Below are 25,955 nucleotides of genomic sequence, written 5' to 3'. Positions count from 1 at the left end.
GAAAGAACGCAGCCTTGAGGGGAACCGGTGCTGATGGTCCGGGGGTCAGAGACGTGTTTCCCCAGCCTCACGTGCTGCTTCCTGTCAGACAGGAAGTCTGTGATCCACCTGCAGGTGGAGTCGGGCACGTGCAGCTGGGAGAGTTTGTCCTGCAGCAGAGCCGGGATGATGGTGTTGAAGGCAGAGCTGAAGTCCACAAACAGGATGCTGGCGTAGGTTCCTGCTGTGTCCAGGTGCTGGAGGAGGAAGTGAAGGGCCATGTTGACAGCGTCGTCCACAGACCTGATGGCTCTGTAGGCGAACTGCAGGGGGTCCAGGAGGGGGTCTGTATACCAAAGGTAATTCCTCTTGTGTGTAAACCTACTTGGTCATTAAACCGATTCTGATTCTGAACCCACGCCTCCAGAGGTTCAGGCGAAGTGGAGAAAAACGAGACTACATTATCAGCCTGGATGTGGCTGATGCATCTCCCTGCAACATGTACAGAATCATAATTCTCTAGTGCTCACACATGTTGGTAGCACTAAGTAATGCATGAGTCATTTCTATTTAGATAAGGTAAGCTTGACCTCAGCACTTCCCCATCTGTTTATACGACTTAATATTCACTTCTGTGTGTGAGTGTGGAAAGAGGTAGTTGTGCCAATTCATTATTTATTTAATAATTCATGAGAAAAGCACTCGGATAGAAACATTTGAAATATTTGTAAAAGAACATTCTGAGTAATTCTATATTTTCATTTTTATAATCCACAAAGTATCTGCTTTGACTGTAGTCAGAGAAACGATGTTTACGTCGTCTTCTCTGTTTCTCGTAAGGTCTCCCTTTCTGCTGGTCGCTTGTTAGCAGACCCTTCACGCGATGGCAGAGTGTTATCAGGGTATATGCAGGAATCCTGAAGTCAAATTGAATACCTTTTTAAGACCTTTTTTAAGACCCTCTCAATACATTTTAAGACCTCATCGCAACTTTGAGTTCTAACCGGTTACATTGGCAACACACTTTACCTCACATTTACTATATTGATTGTAAGATAGCAAAACTAAACAGAGTGCAGACAGACTACTGAAGCCTTCTCTCCACATGAACTTCAACCTCTCTGTGAAGGTCAGGTTTAATGCAGTATGCTGCTTTGTTGCTTCTGTACTCTGTGCTCTTTCATTCCAGTAAAACTCCTCAGAAACCATTAGAAACCAGTATTTGACCAATAAACAAAACAATTGACAAAACTTTGAACTATGAAATATGTTAAACTTTGGTGAGCTTCAGCGGGGTAATGCCATATAGGAGCTCCCTCACAAATACCCAGGGGTTAAATTGGGCTGGGGCTGTCCGGGGCTAAGCCCTGGCACATAAGACGATGCTCTGACGTCATCACCCTCACACATTTTTCATATGTTTACAAAAAAGGATATATATGTTATGATTTTTTTCGTTCTTAATATAGACTATATTTAGGGTCGATATGTGTTGACTTTACTTTAAAATAGCAGATCTCTGTGACCGGATAGAGTTTGGCTTAGACCCCGGCCCCACACGGTAAAACGCATACGCAAGCGCAAAAAAGGCTTCCGTTCACACGCATTCGATTCATTAACGTGTCCGTTCACACTAGACCGCTGCAAATGCTGGAAACGATGTAGTACATATGTCATGCCTGTAAGTGGCGCTGCTGCCGCCCGAAATACACCAAAAGCAGCGAAGAAGACCCCGGAGCATGGTTGCCATGGTTGCCCTTCTGTTTATTCTCCTCGGTGGACGGCGTGTTCTCCTGCTGTATCTCTCAGGTAGTCCACCAGCAGATGAAAAACACCCACCTCTCCGCCTCTTCCAAGGAACGAGGGGACCGTGCGGCAGTTTCCGTAAAAAAAATGTTCCGCCGGTCAACATGTCCGTTAAAGTTTAAATCTTCCGTACAAAATTAGGAAAGTGCCGGTCAGAGGTCTTCTTTGTTATTTATTGAGCTTTCAAACAAATTGATAACGACTCTGTTCTCTGTATAATAATATTTAATAATATTTAATAAACGGTGACTGCCTCTCTTTTCCTCCCCCTCTTCTGACAGCCCAGCAGCAGCAGGAGACGTGGGGAGAGGGAGGCGGGCTCTTTCATCATTATCAGAAAATGATCATATAGGGCACACACGGAGCCGTTGGACCCCCAGAGCGTTGCGTATGCCGGTCTACCCACCTTGGGACCCGTTACCGTAGTCGTTTATTCCCCCCCTCCCCACACACAGAGCGGAGCAAGGCAACGAAACTTAAAATAATAAGCAGCATTTTACGGCGCGCTATGCATGGGGCCGCCTTGTGGGGTTTCCCGACATGTCGTTTCAGTCAATTAAAGGGTGTTTCATGTTGTCGTTGCTGTGGGACTTCTTAATACCTTGGAAAATGCCATTTAATACTTTTTAAAAGCCTTAATTTTCGCTAAATTGATTTATCAACTATTAATACTTTTTAAGACCCCGCGGACACCCTGGTTATACAAATATCTCTCGTCACCGGCTTGAGCTTCAATATCAGGATCCATGTATTTATTATCCTTGCAAGAATGGAAGTAGTCATCACACACAGGGCTGCGTGGGACAAATAGTTCCCAGAGTAGAGTCCTTGATATGCTTATATACAAGAGAGGGAGTTACAGTCAACAAGATGGAGGAATACCGGTTCAAAGCAGTATGCTGACATTAGGTCAGATTAGCTAAGGACTGCGTAAGCAATACACATGACAGTCATAGCCTATCTCTCTAGTGGCTGTGTCATCATGCCAATCTGAGGAACATAGCTATCATAACTTCAACAGTGTCTCATGAGCGTCATCCATGTAGTCAGACATCCGGCTACGCACACAGCTACGTAGGGCCTCTGTTATCATGAGCTACTCTGATACAGAAGGAACATTCAGTATTTCCCCAACACAGAGGGAACAGGTACAGGAGGCGTAGAGCGAGGGATCATTGTCCACTAGTTCATCGATCGCAGATGGCGTCGTGCTTGCGGACGGATACAAAAAATATATATATGAAATATACTTTGGCGGCCGTTAATATACCTGTATACAAGTAGAGTCTATGTGGGGGAAACCCTGCAGTCTGAAAGCATCCTTTTTTAACTTTAAACATGATCTTTAATAATTGTGTAGTTTAGTTTAAGTTCACGAGGTCGACCGGTCGGACTCTGGTTCTGGACCAGCTTGCAGGGTCCAGGAGTTCTTGGAGAGAAGGACCGCTTCCTGCCGCAGGACTCAGAGTTCCTGAACATGGAGAAACAGCTTCAGTTATTATGCTCCAAATATCTGGATCAAAGTCACAGAAAGAATGTGTCTGCAGCTCAGAGAGTCCTGCTGGGAACCCAGAGATGTGGAGGACCCCAAAGTTTGATGACAGAAATGTAGAGTACGGGTCCCCAGCACATAGAAGCTGCCGGATGCTAACCTGCACATGTTGGGAGAGCTTTACAGACCAGGAGAGTAACTAAGTACATTTACTCAAGTACTGTACTTAAGTATCATTTTGATGTACTTGTACTTTGATGTACTGTGTACTTCTACTCCACTACAGTTCAGAGGTACATGGTGTACTTCTACTCCACTACATGTATTTAATACCTTCAGTTACTTCACAGATATGGATGAATGATGTGAAATCTAATCAAGTGTTAAATCAGACTTTAGTTCCACCTGGAGTAAATCCACCAGCTACCCTGCAGTATACAAAGTCATTCAAACTAGCTGCACCTTTACCAGCTTTGAGAACACTTTCATGATCAATCATTATAAAACATATCATATCTATTATTCTGAAATGGACCAATCAAACAATGACTACTTTTACTGTCGCTACTTTCACTATATTTTGATGAGAATACTTTTCTACTTTTACTTGAGGAACATTTTGAACACAGGACTTTTTTGTCCAGAAAAACCAATAGCTACATTTATTCCGTGGTGAAACCTCAATAAACAAACTTCACCTCTCACCTTTCTGTGTGTCTTCACTTCCTGTCACCTGAGAGGAGAAGGTGAGAGAGAGAGAATAATGATGATCATAAAACATGAAGAGAAAAAGCCAGAATGATGAAGAGAGAAAAACAAGAGTGTTGTGTTCCTCTGAGGTCATGCTCCATGAAAGAGTTTCATATCTGGATGAATGGAGGATATTCAGTACTCACAGGTCTTCTGGATCTTGGCTCTGATCGTCTCATTCTCTCTGATCCTGTAGGGATGAACACAATCCAACAGTTTTAGATCCAGTTTAAAATAAGAGTTTGTTCTTTGAGTCAGCTTCAGAGTCCTGACTGCTCTCAGCTGCATCACAGGAAGTAACCACTCATTAGTCTGGAAACTAAAAACAGAATACCTTTTCCACTCTTCAGTGAAACCCCATGTGTCTGAGAGAGAGGATTACTAAATGTCAAGTCAAAGTCAACTTTATTGTCAATCTTCCAGTTTGTGTGCACAGACGGAGAGATCGAAATACCGTTTCCCACAATCCAGACTATAAAAACAAATGTATATAAAAATATGTGTGCAAATATTTATATGTATATATATATATATATATACACAGAATCAAAGACACGTTTACATTAAGACCTAAATAAAACAATACAACAATCAATATATACAAAATAAAGTGACAGTGGCTATAAATAAATAATAATATATATAAATGTTTGCATTTCCAGCTGGCCTTCTATAGTTGGTGGAAGAATGAAAGAGCCTGCAGTCAGTGGGTAACATCACTGATCTGTTTCCCCAGAGAGAGAAACACCTCCCTGTGTTTAATACAATCCTGCTGAACCAGCAGAGACCCCTTACTGACCTGAGGGTCTCCAGTCTGCAGTCTGGACTCTCCAGAAGATCTCTCAGCAGCTTCACTCCTGAATCCTGCAGATCGTTCTCACTCAGGTCCAGATCTCTCAGATGGATGTTGGACTTCAGAGCTGAGGCCAGAGCAGAACAGCTGATCTTTGACAAACTGCAGTGCCTCAGTCTGAATAAAGAAAACATGATGAGGATAAAAATCAGTTTCTAATCCAGTCAGATGTTCAGGTCTGAAATGTGCAGCTCATCATCACTGTGTCCTAATCAATGATCTGAATAACAGTGACCGTCATTCTGTTATTGAGGATCATCTTTATATCAGCCTTCTCTTTATTATCTGTGAAAACACATCGAAATGATTGGGAACTCGGGATGCACGATTAATGGCATCGCAATATCAGCTTGTGTGATTACATAACCTCAATAGGCTGCGATTGAATTAGATAATAAAATGTGCGTGGTGTAGAGCCGATGAGTCGGAGGCAGTGTGTTTAATATGGAACTCCACACTTTATTTAACTACACACACAAGAACGCACTAGCTGCATGCTACTGTGAAGCTGGAATGCTAACAACAGGAAACCGGAACACCAAGTGTAGCGCATCCCTCCGAAAGACGGTCGTACACTTGACTGATCATTTCTCATTTATTGAAAACTCCAAAAATCAACATAAGAGCTACACAAAGACACAAAACAACAACTACAGTTAAGCTTCATCCATATTAGCATCACTTTAGCAAACCATTAAACAAGTGAACCGCAAAGTTATAAAACATTATAAAACGGACAAGCCAAATCAAGCAATCTGATTGGTTCTTAGCCGTGATATACTGAGCGTATACCACGGGTAGAATTGTAAGTTACTTTTCACAACAAGTCAGTATCCCTCCGCGTCTGAGGAAAACAGTATACCGTTGGGCTGCTTTTCATACTGGAACAAGAAAGCAGCGGAGAAGTAACGGGGCAGAAGCTCTCCTTTTTGACGCAGCGGTCCAGACATAGACATCAGACGGCAAAACATATTCAGTGTGCAGTTCCTTTGGCATTAGGGCAGGGATATCTAGATACTTTTGAAGGTTTAACATAATGAATTGTGCTACTTTTAAAGCAAGCAACGATGTTTTCAAATCTGTAATCAAAGAGGTCCGCAAAAACGCTATCGACCAATCAGATTGCTTGATTTGACTTGTCAGTTTTATAAATATATTTAAATTTCTTCCGTTACGAAACAAATTTACAAAGCATAAAATGGAAACATTTAAGATTAACTTCGACCTCCGGGGGGTCTTACTATGGACGAGTGGATTGAGCAGTGCCTATCTCCAGAAAAAAAAAGCACCTAAACGACGGCATGCAGAGCTACGTGAAGAGCAGGTAGACCAACTGGAAAAGTAACACCATTCAAAAGCTTTCTGATGCGGGTCTTGAAACAAAGCAGAGAAATTATGACCGTTAGTGGCCACAGGTGCGAAAGCTCTCTCCAGAGCTACTGGAAGCCCAATCTCGGGGACCGGAGAAAGTGGAGCAATATTCTCGCCACGCCAAGCAACAGCCTCGAACAACCTCAACCTATACAAGTAACCACGTAAGCCATGCTACTGATGCTGGACAGTTTTTCAGTGGATGCACAATAAACAGCAACACACATTAATGTAAATAAACAGCCAAATAATGGATCAACGCTCTGTGTCTAATATGTTCGCTTGCTGTTAGTGTTGTTGCATAGCAACCACCTTGCACTATGTTTTGTGCAGAAGGCAATGGAGGGACTATTTTATTTTGAACATCATTATTTACTAATAAAAACTATTTAAATTAGAGTGTGTATTTTTTTTTCATATTGCCACACTTGGTAACCGTTTTATAAAAGCAATAGCTCACTTCTGGCCGTGATATATGCTCATTATATCACAGCTAAGGGGGTTGTCGACCCTCCGCTTCGCGTCGGGCGAAAAAGAAAGAGTTTACATCAAAGTACGCCCCTTAGCTGTGATATAATGAGCATATACCACGGCCTGTCGTGAGCTATTGCTTAAGTATAAACCAATCAGGACACTTGTTTATATCAGTGAACACTAACCTTGTGCCTCTCGCTAATACTTTGATGTAAACTCTTTCTTTTGATATCGCCGTATTTAAATGTAGATATCTCCGTCAATGTCTGTACTTTATCTCCGTTCATCTCCGTCAAGCTTTTTTCTTTGGAAACAGTAGCTTCCTGTTAATAGCGCAAAATCGCCTTCAAAATAAAAGCATGTCTAAATAAAACAGGAAGTTGAGTTAAATTACACTTAAGAAATGTATACAATATCAATGAAAGTAACAAAAACAATGCAATATCTTTTTCAGGTTCATTGGTGGCCAAAAGTAATGCTCCATCTGTAATATGGCGATACTTTGGGTATCACTTTTATTTAACATATATGTTGTTCCAGTTGTAGAGGTTACACTAAATATGCCCCATTTTGTTACTTGCTCTTTTCTCTGTTACATCCTCATTTCTTTGGGCATCCAGATGTCTTATTTAATGAACATGTGCATGTGTTCTTATATTTACTGGATAGTAGCGCAGAAAGTATGCAGAAAAAACCTTTATATTCAAAGAAGATATATTTTGGTATTTATTTTATTTTGTCAAATCCTAATTTATTTTCAAACAGTACCCTACTACTCAGATATTGTTGTTGTTGTATTTGTTTGTGATTCTTTGAGAAATGCAGATTTCAAAATGATCATTTGTCTGTGCTCTTTCCTTTCCCTGACCAAGTACATATTACACTTTGTTCATTCAATCACAAATCACAATATTGTCCACAATAATCTCAATATGACTTTTTCACCAAAACGTGAAGCACTCTTGGGAACATAAACATTTCTCTGTCACAAAGTAAACTTTATGTAAAACTAATATTAGTTCAGAGGACCTTCTTTATTCAGACCATTCACTAAAGAAAACATACATTTACTTTAACAACTAACAGTGGAAGAATAATAGTTTCTTTAGGAAACAATCAACTGTTATGACTGCAGACTACATTTAGAGAAATACAAATGTGAACAAAACAACATTTACAAACGTATGGATGTTATATATATGTAGAAGAATAAGTTGAATAACAGATGAAACATGTGAGACCTCCAGCAGTAACAGAGAGTCAGTGAACTGACCTGAGAGTCTCCAGTCTGCAGTCTGGACTCTCCAGAAGATCTCTCAGCAGCTCCACTCCTGAATCCTGCAGAGCGTTGAGACTCAGGTCCAGATTTCTCAGATGGATGTTGGACTTCAGAGCTGAGGCCAGAGCAGAACAGCTGATCTCTGACAACCTGCAGTACCTCAGACTGAATAAAGAAAACATGATGAGGATAAAAATCAGTTTCTAATCCAGTCAGATGTTCAGGTCTGAAATGTGCAGCTCATCATCACTGCGTCCTAATCAATGATCTTTCCCTGAATAACAGTGACCGTCATTCTGTTATTGAGGATCATCTTTATAGCCTTCTGTTTATTATCCGTGAAAACACATCTAAATGATCGGGAACTGGGGCTGCACGATTAATGGAATCGCAATCGCGATATCAGCTTGTGCGATTACATAACTCCAACAGGCTGCGATTGAATTAAATAATCAAATGTGCGTGGTGTAGAGCCGATGAGTCGGAGGCGGTGTGTTTAATATGGAACTCCACACTTTATTTAACTACACACACAAGAACGCACTAGCTGCATGCTACTGTGAAGCTGGAATGCTAACAACAGGAAACCGGAACACCAAGTGAAGCGCATCCCTCCGAAAGACGGTCGTACACTTGACTGATCATTTCTCATTTATTGAAAACTCCAAAAATCAACGTAAGAGCTACACAAAGACACAAAACAACAACTACAGTTAAGCTTCATCCATATTAGCATCACTTTAGCAAACCATTAAACAAGTGAACCGCAAAGTTATAAAACAGTTTAAACCAATCAGGACACTTGTTTATATCAGTGAACACTAACCTTGTGCCTCTTGCTAATACTTTAATGTAAACTCTTTCTTTTGATATCGCCGTATTTAAATGTAGATATCTCCGTTAATGTCTGTACTTTATCTCCGTTCATCTCCGTCAAGCTTTTTTCTTTGGGAACAGTAGCTTCCTGTTAATAGGCAAAATCGCCTTCAAAATAAAAGCATGTCTAAATAAAACAGGAAGTTGAGTTAAATTACACTTAAGAAATGTATACAATATCAATGAAAGTAACAAAAACAATGCATTATCCTTTTCAGGTTCATTTGTTTGGGCATCCAGATGTCTTATATAATGAACATGTGCATGTGTTCTTATATTTACTGGATAGTGCAGAAAGTATGCAGAAAAAACATTTATATTCAAACAAGTTATATTTCGGTATTTATTTTATTTTGTCAAGTCCTAAGTTATTTTCTATTTATTGTTGTATTTGTTTATGATTCTTTGAGAAATACAGATTTCAAAATGATCATTTGTCTGTGCTCTTTCCTTTCCCTGACCAAGTAAATATTACACTTTGTTCATTCAATCACAAATCACAATATTGTCCACAATAATCTCAATATGACTTTTTCACCAAATCGTGAAGCCCTATTGGGAACATAAACATTTCTCTGTCACAAAGTAAACTTTGTGTAAAACTAATATTAGTTCAGAGGACCTTCTTTATTCAGACCATTCACTAAAGAAAACATACATTTACTTTAACAACTAACAGTGGAAGAATAATAGTTTCTTTAGGAAACAATCAACTGTAATGACTGCAGACTACATTTAGAGAAATACAAATGTGAACAAAACAACATTTACAAACGTATGGATGTTATATATATGTAGAAGAATAAGTTGAATAACAGATGAAACATGTGAGACCTCCAGCAGTAACAGAGAGTCAGTGAACTGACCTGAGAGTCTCCAGTCTGCAGTCTGGACTCTCCAGAAGATCTCTCAGCAGCTCCAATCCTGAATCCTGGAGAGCGTTCCAACCCAGGTCCAGATCTCTCAGATGGATGTTGGACTTCAGAGCTGAGGCCAGAGCAGAACAGCTGATCTCTGACAACCTGCAGGTCCTCAGACTGAATAAAGAAAACATGATGAGGATAAAAATCAGTTTCTAATCCAGTCAGATGTTCAGGTCTGAAATGTGCAGCTCATCATCACTGCGTCCTAATCAATGATCTTTCCCTGAATAACAGTGACCGTCATTCTGTTATTGAGGATCATCTTTATATCAGCCTTCTGTTTATTATCTGTGAAAACACATAATAATAATAAATGGGATTTATATAGCACTTTTCTAGACCCAAAGACGCTTTACATTACGAGTAAGCTCGACAAACAAAACAAGAACAAAAACAAAAACAAAAACAAAACAAAAACAGGAAAGCAGTCAGGAGGATGTTGGTTCAGAGGGGGGAGGGGCGGGTTTAAGGATAAGCAGAGTTGAAGAGGTGGGTTTTGAGACGGGACTGGAACAGGGTGAGGGAATCAGACTCACGGAGGTCTTGGGGGAGGGAGTTCCAGAGCTTCGGTGCTGCCACAGAGAAGGCTCTGTCCCCGAAGCTCCGGAGTTTGGCCTTGGGGATTGAGAGTAAACCGGCTGAGGTGGATCTGAGGGACTGGGGTGGTTGGTAGAGGATGAGGAGGTCAGTGAGGTAGGGGGGGGGCAGATGGTGGAGGGCTTTATAGGTGAGGACCAGGAGCTTGTAGTGAATGTGGTGTGAGACGGGGAGCCAGTGGAGTTCTTTGAGGACCGGGGTGATGTGATGCCATGATTTGGTGTGGCTGAGGAGTCTGGCGGGTGGAGGGGGAAACAGGGGTGCCAGGTTGGGGGTTTTGCTGAGGGTGGATTTGGAGCCGATGAGGAGGAGTTCAGTTTTATTGCTGTTGAGTTTGAGGAAGTTGTGTTGCATCCAGGATTTTATTGCAGTCAGACAGGATTCGATGTGTGTGAGAGGGGGGTCGTGGGGGGATTTGGTGCTGAGGTAGATCTGTGTGTCGTCAGCATAGCAGTGAAAGTCCAGGTTGTGATGGCGGAGAATCTGACCAAGGGGGAGGATGTAGATGATGAAGAGGAGGGGGCCGAGTACTGAACCTTGGGGAACACCTTGGGTGACTGAAGCTGTGGGAGAGGAGTGATTGTTGAGGGAGATGAAGTGGGATCTGTCGGAGAGGTAGGACTGGAGCCAGCTGAGTGCAGTACCTTCGATACCGATATCCCGGAGTCGGGTAAGCAGGATGGTGTGGCTCACGGTATCGAAGGCTGCACTCAGGTCAAGGAGGATGAGGATGTTGAGGGAACCGGTGTCAGCAGAGGTGAGGAGGGAATTGAGGACTTTGATGAGTGCCGTTTCTGTGCTGTGGTGAGGACGAAAACCAGACTGAAGGGGTTCAAAAAGGTCATTTTTTTCGAGATGGCGGTGGAGTTGTTTGGGAACTCGGGCTGCACGATTAATGGAATCGAAATCGCGATATCAGCTTGTGCGATTACATAACTCCAACAGGCTGCGATTTAATTAAATAATAAAATGTGCGTAGTGTAGAGCCGATGAGTCGGAGGCGGCGTGTTTAATATGGAACTCCACACTTTATTTAACTACACACACAAGAACGCACTAGCTGCATGCTACTGTGAAGCTGGAATGCTAACAACAGGAAACCGGAACAAAATAAAACAGGAAGTTACGTTAAGACATGTATACAAATGCAATGAAAGTAACAAAAACAATCCTTTTCTGGTTCAAAAGACACAAATTGGGTTATTTACATAAACTATTAAGATTGCAAATACATTTTTAACCAGGAAGGGAAGACTGACATGGATATGAGCCATGTGATTTGCAATATCCAAATATATCGTATCGCAATACTTAACATATCGTAGAATCGTAATACTATCGTATCGTGGCTTAAATATCGCAATAGTATCGTATCGTGGGGAGCCTGGTGATTCCCAGCCCGGCCCCTTACTGACCTGAGAGTCTGCAGTCTGCAGTCTGGACTCTCCAGAAGATCTCTCATCAGCTCCACTCCTGAATCCTGCAGATCGTTCTCACTCAGGTCCAGATCTCTCAGATGGATGTTGGACTTCAGAGCTGAGGCCAGAGCAGAACAGCTGAACTCTGACAACCTGCAGGTCCTCAGACTGAATAAAGAAAACATGATGAGGATAAAAATCAGTTTATAATCCAGTCAGATGTTCAGGTCTGAAATGTGCAGCTCATCATCACTGCGTCCTAATCAATGATCTGAATAACAGTGACCGTCATTCTGTTATTGAGGATCATCTTTATATCAGCCTTCTCTTTATTATCTGTGAAAACACATCTAAATGATTGGGAACATAAACATTTCTATGTCAGAAAGTAAACAGCTCCACAGACTGAATAAAGAAAACATGATGTAACTTTAGAAAACAATGTTCCTGTTTGAAATAACTCCAGTGTAAGTGCAGCCTTTACATGTTCATAATTTAACTGTAATGTGTATTTTCTAAGTGTAATAATTATTATTGTTGTAATGTTTCATGTGTGCAATATTTCATCTTTTATTTTGAAGTCCAAGCTCACGTCACGTTATGCTGTTCTCGCGTGAGTTAGAGAGCGAGAACATGAGAAGCACCCTCAGAGTAAGATGCATGGATACTTACAGCTCCGTTAGTTTTGTATTCTTTCTTAAACATATAAGTTGTGAAGAGGACTGAAGAATACTTCCCTCTGTTTACAGAGCATGCAGCCCAACGAGGTATGTTGTTGTGTTTGTATTACTTTTATGTTTATTACTTTGCTAGTTATCTCACATGCTGTGCATGTTATTGTATCTAACACGAAACTATGTTTGTCATTTATACTGTTTGTTTGTGTAGTTTTCACGGTGGATTCGGAGGAATAAACCCGTAATGAGAAAGCCACTTGTGTCTGCTTGTGCTTCGAGGGAATTACATCCAGGTTTAATAATCTGTTCAGAGTTGAACAGGGTTTTAATGTCAGAGATGATTTAGAAACAATCCACTGATAATCTGGATCTCTAACTTTGATCAGATGTTTATCAACTCCTTCATCTCCCTCACAGCTCATCAGTACTGACAGCATCTCCACTGACTCATGGAGCACAGAGTGAGTCTATGGAAGCTCAAACACTCTCCCTCACACATTCACCTTCTCTTTGTTACTCTGATCAATATTCAGTCATTAGCAAACATGGAAGAAATAACAATTAAAATGTATTTGTTCAAATTCAGAAAATCATAAACACAACCAGATCTGTATGAACTGCAGTCAGTGAACTGACCTGAGAGCCTCCAGTCTGCAGTTTGGACTCTTTAGTCCAGAACTCAGCAGCTCCACTCCTGAACACTGCAGCTTGCTCTCTCTCAGGTCCAGATCTCTCAGATGGGAGGGGTCAGACTTCAGAGCCGAGGCCACGACTTCACATTCAGTCTCTGAGAGTCTACAGTTAGTAAGTCTGTAATAACACATATATTACAACATGTGTTAAAACAAGAGGAAACATTATATTAACTTGAAGCATTTGACGAAAAAACCTTTGACATACTGTATGTTCTGATTGAGATTTGCTGTTAGTCCATTTTATATAATATATCATAATATATTATAGTAGAGTTTAATGAGTTGTCAGTGTGATCTGATCACATGTCTGTGCTCCTGCTGTCACTGACTGTTACCAAAAGAAACATCAATCAAAAGGCCTCCTATTATACTGTTTTTCATCAATATATCACAGGACTCAGATATATCCAGAACCTTTCTCTGATTGGCTGAAACACCAAACAGATCATTGCAGCATTACCCATAATCCCCTCTGTTTCAGCCCTGTTTCCAAAGTGCTGATTCTCTGTCTGTTACTTTAGATGAAAATAAGGAGCCCCTCCCCACGCCCCTCTGAGAGAGATTTGGTTACAAAGAACACAATGGTGCTCTAGAGGAGATTCAGGTGATAAGGGGGGGGGGGGGGTTACCTTGGTGCTGATTGGCTAATGGTTACTCAAGACAAAACATCGTTATGACATCATCAAGTGGCCAAAATCTGATCATCTCATTTTCAGACAGGTTTTTATAGAAATGGATCAAAAAGAGAGAGAATCTTTGTTCCTGAAACTTTCAGAGTCTCTTTCCACAGAGGGGACACATGTTGATGTAGAAGAGACATGAAGAAGAGGGGACACATGTTGATGTAGAAGAGACATGAAGAAGAGGGGACACATGTTGATGTAGAAGAGACATGAAGAAGAGGGGACACATGTTGATGTAGAAGAGACATGAAGAAGAGGGGACACATGTTGATGTAGAAGAGACATGAAGAAGAGGGGACACATGTTGATGTAGAAGAGACATGAAGAAGAGGGGACCCATGTTGATGTAGAAGAGACATGAAGAAGAGGGGACCCATGTTGATGTAGAAGAGACATGAAGAAGAGAGGACACATGTTGATGTAGAAGAGACATGGAGAAGAGGGGACACATGTTGATGTAGAAGAGACATGAAGAAGAGGGGACACATGTTGATGTAGAAGAGACATGAAGAAGAAGGGACACATGTTGATGTAGAAGAGACATGAAGAAGAGGGGACACATGTTGATGTAGAAGAGACATGGAGAAAAGGGGACACATGTTGAGGTAGAAGAGACATGAAGAAGAGGGGACACATGTTGATGTAGAAGAGACATGAAGAAGAGGGGACACATGTTGATGTAGAAGAGACATGAAGAAGAGGGGACACATGTTGATGTAGAAGAGACATGAAGAAGAGGGGACACATGTTGATGTAGAAGAGACATGGAGAAGAGGGGACACATGTTGAGGTAGAAGAGACATGAAGAAGAGGGGACACATGTTGATGTAGAAGAGACATGAAGAAGAGGGGCCACATGTTGATGTAGAAGAGACATGAAGAAGAGGGGACACATGTTGATGTAGAAGAGACATGAAGAAGAGGATTTTGCACAATAGGAGACGTTTAAATAAATCACTTTAATGTTAGAGATGTATTTAAATGTTAATTAAACTCCAACACATTGTGATAAAAACGTGTGTCTGTTTAATGATAAAGAAACTACTAGAAAGTAATAATAACATATTTCTGTGATAACTGTAAGTCCTGCTGTGTGGTGTGATCACATGCTGAGGAACCTCTAGAGTCCTTCATGTGTTTGACATGTCGCCTCCATCACTCAATATGAAGAGAGGAACGCTTCAGTTTAACTATTATTATAAATAAATAGAAGAACAGTGATGGTTTTATTTTGCTCTCAGTATTTAAACAGCAGAAATGTTATAGTGTTTATTTGAATAATTAAACATCTGATCCACATTAGTTTATAAAGTGAATCACATGGACTTACTGTGCCTTCCTGCAGTTCCTCACAGCTGGAATCAGTCTCCGTCTTCCCTCATTTGATGTGTTGTACTTCTTCAGGTCCAACTCATCCAGAACCTCTTCTGACATCTGCATCATGTAGGCCAGAGCAGAGCAGTGGATCACAGAGAGTTCCTCCTCTGATCTGTTCTCTGACTTCAGGAACTCTGTGATCTCCTGATGTACTGAGTGGTCCTTCATCTCTGTCAGACAATGGAAGATGTTGATGCTCCTCTCAGGAGAGATTTCATCACTGCTCATCTCCTTCAGGTTGCTGATGGCTCTCTGGATGGTTTCTGGTCTGATGTCTGTGCGACCCAGCAGGCCTCCTAAGAGTCTCTGGATGATTGTTGGACGCTTCTCTGTGCGACCCAGCAGGCCCCCAAAGAGCCTCTGGTTGGACTCCAGAGAGAGGCCGTGGAGAAAGCGGACAAACAGGTCCAGGTGGCCATTTTTACTTCTGAGGGATTTCTTCATGGCTCCCTTCAGGAAGTCATCCAGGGATGGGTAATCCTGATCACTGTTATTACTGTTCTTATAGGACCAGTCTCTCTTCAGGAAGTCCTCCAGTACCGCTGTGTCTCTGTTGGTGTAACAGTGCAACATGTAGACTGCAGCCAGAAACTCCTGAATGCTCAGATGAACAAAGCAGTAGACTGTTTTCTGGAAGATCACACTCTCTCTTTTGAAGATCTGTGTACAAAGTCCTGAGTGCACCAAGGCCTCGGTGACACCAAGACCACAGCGCTGCAGGTCTTCTTGGTAGAACATGATGTCTCCTTTCTCCAGATGTTCAAACGCCAGCCTCCCCAGCTTCAGAAGAAGCTCCCTGTCAGCCTCCGTCAGCTGCTGTGGACTCGTCTCATGTCCCTCTTCATACTTCTGCTTCTTCCTCTTGGTCTGGACCAGCAGGAAGTGTGAGTACATGTCAGTGAGGGTCTGGGGCAGCTCTCCTCTTTGGTCTGTAGTCAACATGTGCTCCAGAACTGCAGCAGTGATCCAGCAGAAGACTGGGATCAGACACATGATGTGGAGGCTCCTGGAGCTCTTGATGTGAGAGATGATTCTGCTGGACAGGTCTTCATCACTCCATCTCCTCCTGAAGTACTCTTCCTTCTGGGCGTCAGTGAAGCCTCGTACTTCTGTCACCCTGTCCACACACTCAGGAGGGATCTGATTGGCCGCTGCAGGTCTGGAAGTTATCCAGACGAGAGCCGAGGGAAGCAGCTTCCCCCTGATGAGGTTTGTCAGCAGCACGTTGACTGAGGACTGCTGAGAGACATCAGACACAACCTCATTGTTTCTGAAGTCCAGAGAAAGTCTGCTTTCATCCAGGCCGTCAAAGATGAGCAGCACTTTGCAGACAGCCAGCTGCTCTGCTGTGAGCTTCTGTAAGGTTGGATGGAAAACATGGAGCAGCCTGAGAAGACTGTACTGCTCACCTTTGATCAGGTTCAGCTCCCTGAAGGAGAGCGGGATCACCAGACTGACATCTTGGTTTCCCAAACCCTCGGCCCAGTCCAGAGTGAACTTCTGCACTGAGAAGCTTTTTCCAACTCCAGCGACTCCGTTGGTCAGGACCGCTCTGATGAGAGTCTGTTGGTCAGGTGAGGCTTTAAAGATGTCCTGGCACTTGATTGGAGTGTCATGGAGGGTCTCCTTCTTGGAAGCTGTCTCCAGCTGCCTCACCTCATGTTGGGTATTAACCTCTTCACTCAGGCCTTGTGTGATGTAGAGCTCAGTGAAGATGCTGTTGAGGAGGGTTTCACTTTGATCAGTTCCTTCAGTCACACATTCACATCTCCTCCTCAGACTGAGCCTATGTTCATCTAGAACCTCCTGCAGACCACTATCTGCTGGAAGAGAAGGAAACAGGAGAGAATCAGGAACATGCTTTTGAGAATCTAACAATCAAACTAATAAAAACAGGCAGAGTGTAAATGTTTTGCAAACAGCTTAATGTCTCTGCTCTACAACAGAGTACCTCATCTAGACCAAAGGAACCAGGAAGAGGAATAAGACGCTGCATGAGTTCGGCCTCTTACCTCGTACAGAGCTGCTCTGACTGGCTGTCTGCAGGCCAGCTCTGGTTCTGGATCTCTCTCCACACTGGGGACAGGAGGGGTCTCCTGATGGAGGTCTCTGCTCCCAGGATGAGGCGATGCACTGTCTGCAGAACCAGTGTCCACAGCTGGTAGAGACTGGATCCTTCAGGACGTCCTGACACAGAGCACAGCTGGTAGAAACTGGGTCCTTCAGGACGTCCTGACACAGAGCACAGCTGGTAGAGACTGGATCCTTCAGGACGTCCTGACACAGAGCACAGCTGGTAGAGACTGGGTCCTTCAGGACGTCCTGACACAGAGCACAGCTGGTAGAGACTGGATCCTTCAGGACGTCCTGACACAGAGCACAGCTGGTAGAGACTGGATCCTTCAGGATGTCCTGACACAGAGCACAGCTGGTAGAGACTGGATCCTTCAGGACGTCCCGACACAGAGCACAGCTGGTAGAGACTGGATCCTTCAGGACGTCCCGACACAGAGCACAGCTGGTAGAGACTGGGTCCTTCAGGACGTCCTGACACTGAGCACAGCTGGTAGAGACTGGATCCTTCAGGACGTCCTGACACAGAGCACAGCTGGACAGCTGCTCCTCCACAGGAACACGACTCTTCCTCTTCCCTCTGTGGAGAGGAACACTTTACTTTAGTGGAGCTGATTCTCACCAAAGGTACGACAAGGGGGCGAATTCTAGTTTGATATTTAAAAAAAGTGTTATCATAAAACCAAAGAGCATCCTGTCTGGATTCATGACATCCCCCAGAGGAGCACAAGTTCACTGCATCTACTAAGACACTCAGCTGTATTAACCTGGTGCTTTATAAACCCAACTTGCAGAGAATCTGCTGTGAATTCATAGCAATAAACATAAAGGATGCTGAAATGTAAACAGAATGACAGTCATTTGTAAAACGGCTGAGTTAATGCAGGGCTCGACATTATAAATGGCCCGCTGGCCGGAAGCACTATTCAGATCCCCCGGGCAGCATAACATTCTTTCCCCACAACAAATATTGCTTAACATTTTTTTGTAAAACAGTAAGATATAAATTCACATTGTCCTGTGGTATTGGTATTTTGACATTTTGTTCGATTGTGTAGTTTATTAACGCTGCAACATAGCGTTTCGTGAAGCGGTTGTCGTTGTTGGATGAAAAGCAAACAGCTGTTTGCTGCGGAGTAAAGCGCAGTGCGTGCAGGCTCCTGTGCGTTTTTTGCTTGGCTGTGTCTTTAGTTGAAAGCAGTGTTGATCTTTTCATCTGTCATACTGATCAGTGATCATACAATAAAGCCATCGAAAAATAATATGATAGAGTAGTACAATGACTTCTGGGTCTCTGTGTGTCATTCAAGATCGGCCAACCCAGTCTCATGGCATTTCGTGTTCACCAACACGATTTTTAATCTATTGATTCGTGTTCACCAGTGGTGGCCGGCCCATAGGGGCGCTAGGGGCGCCGCCCCCCCTCTTCCCACATGTTTGATTGTCATTAAAAATAAAAAAATATATTTCCAAAAAATATATATTTTTTATTTTTATTTTTATTTTTAAAGAACAAGGTAAATATTATATAGTTGGTATCAGTAAAATGTATAATCTACAATAAAATCTCGTTTAAAATTGTTTTACGATGTCTAAAGTTACTGATAAGTCACATGTTTCCTGCCTGGCCGCAGCGTGTATCATTACCCTCTCGTCCGGGCGGTAGAAAGGATCCCTCAGCCATAGCAGCTGCAGCCAACAAGCTGACTGTTGCTATCTGTAAACTATGCCGCCGAAACATAATTTCAGCCAATCAGCGTCGTCAGATCTGATGCTCAAAGGGCGCCCTTTCAGCGCCCTGGCCTGTGTGTCTGTGAGGTACGTCCACACAGCAGCTTTAAACAAATCTTCCAACGCTTCCAACGCTTCTCTGCCCATTGACTTTGAATGGATGAAGTCCCTTTGCCTCGCTTTTCGCCGAACTGCATTGTGGGGAAGCGAAGCGAAGATTTCCAGGATTTTCGAGATGGGCCTGGATGCAGACCGCAGGCAGGAACCTATCTATCCCCTATCCAATAGAATAATGACACTCAGCAGAAATACATACTGCAGGTGGCAGTAATGCAACTTAAGGGATTCCAGCTGCTTTTATAAATCCTCGCAGAAGAAGTCATTCGGTCTTTCAAGATGGCCGAACAACACGTTGAAACAGCGGTAATAGTATTTTCCAGAGATGCATGTTTATATTTATTGTAATGTCATTTTTCTTAACACACATTTGTCTCGTTATCAAAGTACAACATCGACTGTCCAACCTCGTTAAGCTTTAATAAAGTAAATAATAGTTGTATGTGGTAAAAATGTTTGTGGTATTAAATGCTAACTTAGCATGATGCTATAAACACGTTGGCCTATAGTCCCGTTTGCAACCGGGCCTACTCTACTGTTGTAATAACGTTAAGCTTAGATAGGTCAATAGATTATCAGGCTCGTTAACAATACTGATTTGTGTTACCAAAGCTGATCATCGAATTGACCTAAGGTTAGCGTATATGCTGTGATGCTAACCAGCACTTAGCATGATGCTAGTGTACTGTTGTGTACTGTTGTATTATCTTGGAAATATAAGTAGGCCTGCCCTACATACTGTAACTTAACCAAATAATATGGTATGGATTCGGATAGACAACATGGCTAGCTTGGTTGGTTGAATTGAGTAATAAGATGTGAGGTACTGATTAAGGTTGTAACTATAACAGTTTGTAACTACTGGTTGTAATGAACCAGACGAGAGACGGACGCATCCTTTCAGTAAATGTCGGCTGCTCATCAATTTGTAAAAATAACACTTCGGATGTGTCTTCTATAATTATGTAACATTAGTTATGGCATCATCAGAAATGTGGTAAAGTAATATGATTAGAGAAGAGTCACTGGTCATCTAACACATGCTTAATAGCTCACCTAACACTATTAAAGACAGGTTAAAGAATGTAACATAGCAAAAACACTACTCATATTATACAAATGATGTGACCCCTTGAGCTGCATAAACTAATAAGCAATCCAATTAAAATATAAATATCAAAGCTCATTCAAAAACTTTCCTGTCATTTATGTGATATGAATGGTTACTGTTGAAAGTGCAAATAAAAACACTTTGAATAGTAAACAATTCCTCATTTTCTTCCAGATTCACCCAACTGTTTACAAGGAGGATGCCCTTCTAACACCCCTTTGTGAAGGCCCTAATAAGTACAAGTGCACATTCTGCAACAAGGTGGGGGACTGGCCATATTGGGGCACATCTGCAGACCCATAGAAGAACGGCTGTTAAACATGGAGGTATTTCTTAATCTAAATAAATGTTGCAGATCTTCCAAAATGTACAAATAGTTGACTAATTTTAGTTAGTCCAACCAATTAACTATTACTAACTAATATTATTCTAACGTGAATTTGAATACAGTTTACATTTTTATATTGCCTTAAGAATGAAGTCATTTGTAAACTGGATTTCTCTTTGTGGGATTCACAATGTACAGGTGCAATGGTGTGTGTTGCAAATCCTCGCATTTCCACTGCTGCTACTGTGGGGAGATCAGAACCCAGCCCACTATTCTGAAACATGTTCAGTAGTGCGCAGGGGCAGCCTGCAGCGTTGGATCGCTTCGCCAGAGTAAGTGATGCACATGAACACACCAGAAGCAGTGGTCATGACCTTATTCCCCCTAAACACAACTTAAACAAAACATGGGGGAAATGTATTATACAACTATACTGCTATAATGTAATCTATCCACTGTCTCCTCCTCAGCTTCCACGGTAGCCACCTCTGTCTCCTCCACAGCCACCTCTGTCTCCTCCTCAGCCTCCACGGTAGCCACCTCTGTCTCCTCCACAGCCACCTCTGTCTCCTCCTCAGCCTCCACGGTGGCCTCCTCAGCCTCCACGGTAGCCACCTCTGTCTCCTCCACAGCCACCTCTGTCTCCTCCTCAGCCGCCACGGTGGCCTCCTCAGCCTCCACGGTAGCCACCTCTGTCTCCTCCACAGCCGCCACGGTGGCCTCCTCAGCCTACCCTGTCTCCTCCTCAGCCTCCACGTGGCCTCCTCAGCCTACCCTGTCTCCTCCTCAGCCTCCACGGTGGCCTCCTCAGCCTACCCTGTCTCCTCCTCAGCCTCCACGGTGGCCTCCTCAGCCTACCCTGTCTCCTCCTCAGCCTCCACGGTGGCCTCCTCAGCCTACCCTGTCTCCTCCTCAGCCTCCACGGTGGCCTCCTCAGCCTACCTTGTCTCCTCCTCAGCCTCCACGGTGGCCTCCTCAGCCTACCCTGTCACCTCTGCAGCCTCCCAAATTGCCACAGTATCTGTAGCCTCCACTCCACTCCAAGCCATCAGTCGCAGCAAAGTAGTCCAGTCAAAGGCCAAAAGGACAACATGCCCTTTGTGTAAAACTGAATTATATATGAAAAACCTCAAGACCCACATGGATCGACGTCACTCATCATCTGTTCCTGATATTACTTCTAATCACCATCTTCCATCCCAATGCTTAGACCTCAAAAAGGGCATTTTTGCTGTTGGAAGAACATTTTCTGGGCTGAGAAACCCCATTCATGTGCAGAAGTTCACCTGGGGAAACAGCCACCAAGTTGTTTGTGAGCTTGAAAATTGCAAGCAGGCATCAGAATTGTTAAAATGTTTATGTTTAATGAAGACTTTCCTCTTTGTATGTACTGTATATATTTTCCTTTGTACAATGTATTGGTATGTAGTATACATTTCATGTTTAGTATTTGATGTGTATTGTAATGTTTCAAAAATAATAAATACGTTAATTAATTAATTAATCTTACCACCAGACACAACATGAACAAATGAATGATACACATCAGGACAGTAACTTCAACTTCAGTATTTTAGGTGTACAGAAACCTCTACTCATGTTGTTAAATGATATACAGCAATATCTTCCATAAAACGAAGTTGATTGATTTGAATAATAATTACTACCACTGCACAAACAGTAAAAAATGATATGCCTACAATTTATGAGTTAGGGTTGACTCTGTATTCATTATGATCTGTGAATAGGTCAATTAATTTGTCTTCTCTGTGGGTTGTATACTCTTCATTCTTTATGCAAATTAATTATAATTATTATTTTTCAAAGTTCCTTTATGATTCATTCAAAGCATTAAAATAAATGAGAAACAGAGCGTCATATACCTTTAAGAAATACGTGGGGGGCGGGGCTCATAACCCTTTAGGAAACGCCCCCTTTAGGATCCGCCTCCTTGCTGCGGTCGTTGAGCAATGTTCAACTTTTGAAGCTGAGCTGGAACCGTCAGCCAATCAAATCCCGTTTATGCAAATCTGACAGTTCAAGCGCTAGCCAATCAAACCGCGTGCAAGCTGGGAGAGTCAGTTCATTTCCTCATATTCCAAACGAGAAATGACGGTAGCAAATCACCCGGTTCTTTACGACCAGAACTATTTAACGGGATACAAACCGGAGGAACCAGGCATGGAGGGAGGTGGCAGAGACAGTGGGTGAAACTGGTAGGTTTTCGCCTGTTTGGGGAGTTTCTATATATATTGCTCGCATAAAATCCCCGGGTTTTTTTGCTTTGTATGTCAGGGGCGGGAGATTCATGTGATTGGTTGTTGGTCGCGTTGCTCGCGAAAAATCCCCAAGCTCTCAGACACGCCCAGCTCCAAGATTTTCAAGATTTTTTCAAAGCTGATGTGTGGACGTACCGTAGACTCGTATCCAAGGTGACGCTACAGTAGGGGATTGCTGCCACTGCAGGTGTAGACTCCGGTGCTAGTGGATCGCCGGAGCTGTAGATTAACATTTACATGCTTATTGTAGTTGTAAGGGCAATGCCTGTGGCACCATGGAGCATAAGTGTGGGCTGGACCTGTATTTTACAGGAAAGGAGTGATCAGAGGGTCGAGTTGTCGATTCTTGTTCAGTTTTCATCTTCCTCACCCTCTCAGACTTTGAGTTGCGCGCGCTGCTAAAGAGACGCGCTACCATGGAAACCAAACAATGGTGTAGCTGTATTAAAGTCCGAGTCTGCTGCGTTTTCCCTTTACAAACTGCTCACATGATATCATTAAAGAACAGTTTAATATATCAGATGACATAAAGACAGAATCCTCTTCAGGTCAGGTTACAGTAGAAACAGACTCTTACTTTGTGTCTGAGGGTCCGGGTTCATCACTGAAGGTTGGAGGTCTGTCTCTAGACCAGTCACTCTTCAGAGACAGACAGCTGGGGACTGGAGACTCTGCTCTCTGTCTGTGGAAACAACACATGTTTTAAACATCATTAGTTTATTTAAAGAGCAGCTTTTGATCCATGACTGTTCACCTGATTAAACATGTTTAACATTTTTGAGTCTTGATTGTGGGTTTCTGTTGTTAAAATTCATTTGAGTGTGAAACGTTTTACATATTTGTATTTGATTTGCTTAATTTAACACAAAGTCCAACATGTAGAGTGTGAGGATGATTTCACTGGTAGATCATTTACTATTTGTTGGAGCTATATATCTCTTTATATTATTTAATAGTTTAACATTTATTTTCTTGCTGTTTATAGTGTTTATTGTAAATGTATTCTTAGTTAGTGTCATCAGTTAAAGTCGTTTCTATGCTCTTATTTTGAAGGCATGTTTGGGCACTGTGATTAGAGCACCTGGTGTAATTGTGTATATTGGAGACAGGTGGAGGGGGGAGCCAGAGCACGAGCAGGCAAACGGTTTTTTTACCAGGGTTTTCCAACCACAAGAAAGGAAAGCCATAGGAAAGGCTTAAAGGAACCAACCATAGGAAACCTGTTCATTGTCAATGATATTGGATCATAATAAATGCACAACGGAGAATCTTGTCCGGACCTGGATCATTGCCCTGCGTGAGATCTGCTAACTAGCGCCTCAGCGGCTATTTTATTTTTAAGTTAATTTTCAGTTTTAATTCTATATGATTTTGGCCGCTACAGTATTGCTGATGATGACAAGGAGCAAGAGTCCAACTTTGTTAATGTACTCTACTGGGTTTCATTAAACAGTTTAGATTATCAGATGACATAAAAACAGAATCCTCTTCAGGTCAGTTTACAGTAGAAACAGACTCTTACTTTGTGTCTGAGGGTCCAGGGTCATTACTGAAGGATATAGGTCTATTTTTAGTTTTGAAGTTTAGAGGTCTGTCTCTAGACCAGTCACTCTTCAGAGACAGACAGTTGGAGACTGAAGATGTGTCCTCTTCTTCATCTTTTAAATCACTCATCATCTCCAGTCTGAGAGATAAACCAGAAACACTAGAGGGAGGGAGGGAGGGACACACACACACACACACACACACACACACACACACACACACGTTTCAATCTAAACCATCTTAATAATAAACTTGGTTAAAAGACATGAAATCAGTCAGACTTCAGGCCGCTCTCCATTTTGACTGCGTCACACATAACTGATTAATCAAGAAACAGGAAATAATAAAAGTTTACAACACTTGCAGAAGTCTCATTGGACGCAGATTTTTAACCAATAAGTTATTTTCTGACATCCCGTTTGACAGAGTAAATAATGAATGTGTTAGAAAGCAGATCCTGGTGTTAACACTCACCCTGTTGTCCTCCGGCTCCGTCAAGCTGTAAAATGGAGTCTGGCAGTCTGACAAGTCTGACTTCATACTTTCACTTTCAACTTCCCTCCCGGTCTGCAGCTCCTCCCTCTTATAGGACTCATGCTCAACTTCCAACATAATAGAAACAAAAACATTGAAGACTTCAATGCTTCAAGATTGGAGGTTCAAACCCCCCATTAAACACATAGGCTACGCGCGCGCGCACACACACACACACGCACACACACACACACACACACACACGTAACCGGTGTGTCGTTAAGCGGTGTCTGCTTGTATGTGTTGATGATGGATGAGACCCGAGCCAGCACACAGCTGAGGCGATCTCCGTTTATTCAATGATAATCTGACGATATACAACAAATCAGTCATTCAATTGTTTTTCTCCTCACACCAACTCTTCTTACATGGAACATTCGCAAAAAGGGAAGAGGAAACGTGAGGGACACAATATGAAGGGGGAAATCCCCACAAAAATAATCTTCTGAGTACAGTGACTACATTTCAGAGGTTCCGCCTCTCAGACCGAGTCAGGTATTGCACGTTCAATAAATGAAGAACACAGAATTATTAAATATAAAACACAGAATTTGTGCGATTATACTAAATGATTTACAAATGAACACCACTGCATATTTACACACACACACACACACACACACACACACACACACACACACACACACACACACACACACACACACACACACACACACACACACACACACACACACACACCAAAAGTCGAGTCCAGTGTCTATGGAGTGTCATTTTTATTTGTTATAGTTTGGGAAGATTGAAAATCGGTAGGGAAAGTCAGCTAAATCGGTAGGCGGTAGAAACACGTCAAAAGCGGTCAGGGCCAGACTAGGACAATAAGTCAGGCCGGGAATTATACACCCAGCCAGGCCACTACCAGTTTTTTTTTGTGCCATTTTGCTGGATTTATTTGTCAATATTTACAGCGTTGCTGCCCATAGTGATAGCCCTATAGTTTAAATCTACTATACCCAAACATAAACATGG

The 25,955-nt window shown here is 42.4% G+C and overlaps 3 protein-coding genes across 7 annotated transcripts in view; 1 reads left to right on the top strand and 2 right to left on the bottom strand.

Moving 5' to 3' along the window:
* The window catches only part of LOC307016330 (phosphoinositide 3-kinase regulatory subunit 6-like), a 492,324-nt gene that overhangs the window by 218,955 nt on the left and 247,414 nt on the right, over window positions 1-25,955 (bottom strand). The window lies entirely within an intron of this gene.
* On the bottom strand, window positions 2,510-24,993 carry LOC307016581 (NACHT, LRR and PYD domains-containing protein 12-like). 5 transcript variants are annotated; one of them, XM_079645745.1, is made up of 13 exons: window positions 24,909-24,993; window positions 24,412-24,594; window positions 23,467-23,571; window positions 17,263-17,903; window positions 15,204-17,073; window positions 13,132-13,305; window positions 11,816-11,986; window positions 9,747-9,917; window positions 7,999-8,169; window positions 4,827-4,997; window positions 4,174-4,217; window positions 3,976-4,010; window positions 2,510-3,256 (listed from the first exon to the last, which is right to left on the bottom strand). In XM_079645745.1, exons 2-12 carry the CDS (start codon window positions 24,564-24,566, stop codon window positions 3,997-3,999), a joined length of 3,687 nt encoding a protein of 1,228 aa, XP_079501871.1. In that variant the 5' UTR covers window positions 24,567-24,594; window positions 24,909-24,993; the 3' UTR covers window positions 2,510-3,256; window positions 3,976-3,996. The 5 variants fall into 5 exon arrangements, with proteins under 5 accessions (XP_079501871.1, XP_079501870.1, XP_079501872.1 ...); XM_079645744.1 differs by having other exon boundaries at window positions 3,983-4,010; XM_079645746.1 differs by having other exon boundaries at window positions 3,983-4,010; window positions 15,204-17,070.
* On the top strand, window positions 18,835-22,970 carry LOC307016582 (uncharacterized protein). The gene is made up of 4 exons (XM_079645749.1): window positions 18,835-19,477; window positions 20,457-20,608; window positions 20,809-20,942; window positions 21,081-22,970. Exons 2-4 carry the CDS (start codon window positions 20,603-20,605, stop codon window positions 22,108-22,110), a joined length of 1,170 nt encoding a protein of 389 aa, XP_079501875.1. The 5' UTR covers window positions 18,835-19,477; window positions 20,457-20,602; the 3' UTR covers window positions 22,111-22,970.

Source organism: Notothenia rossii, assembly GCF_949606895.1.
Source record: "Notothenia rossii genome assembly, chromosome: 8".
NCBI lineage: Eukaryota > Metazoa > Chordata > Actinopteri > Perciformes > Nototheniidae > Notothenia > Notothenia rossii.
Note: the sequence above shows the minus strand (reverse complement) of the source record. Positions and strands in the feature narration are given on the sequence as shown.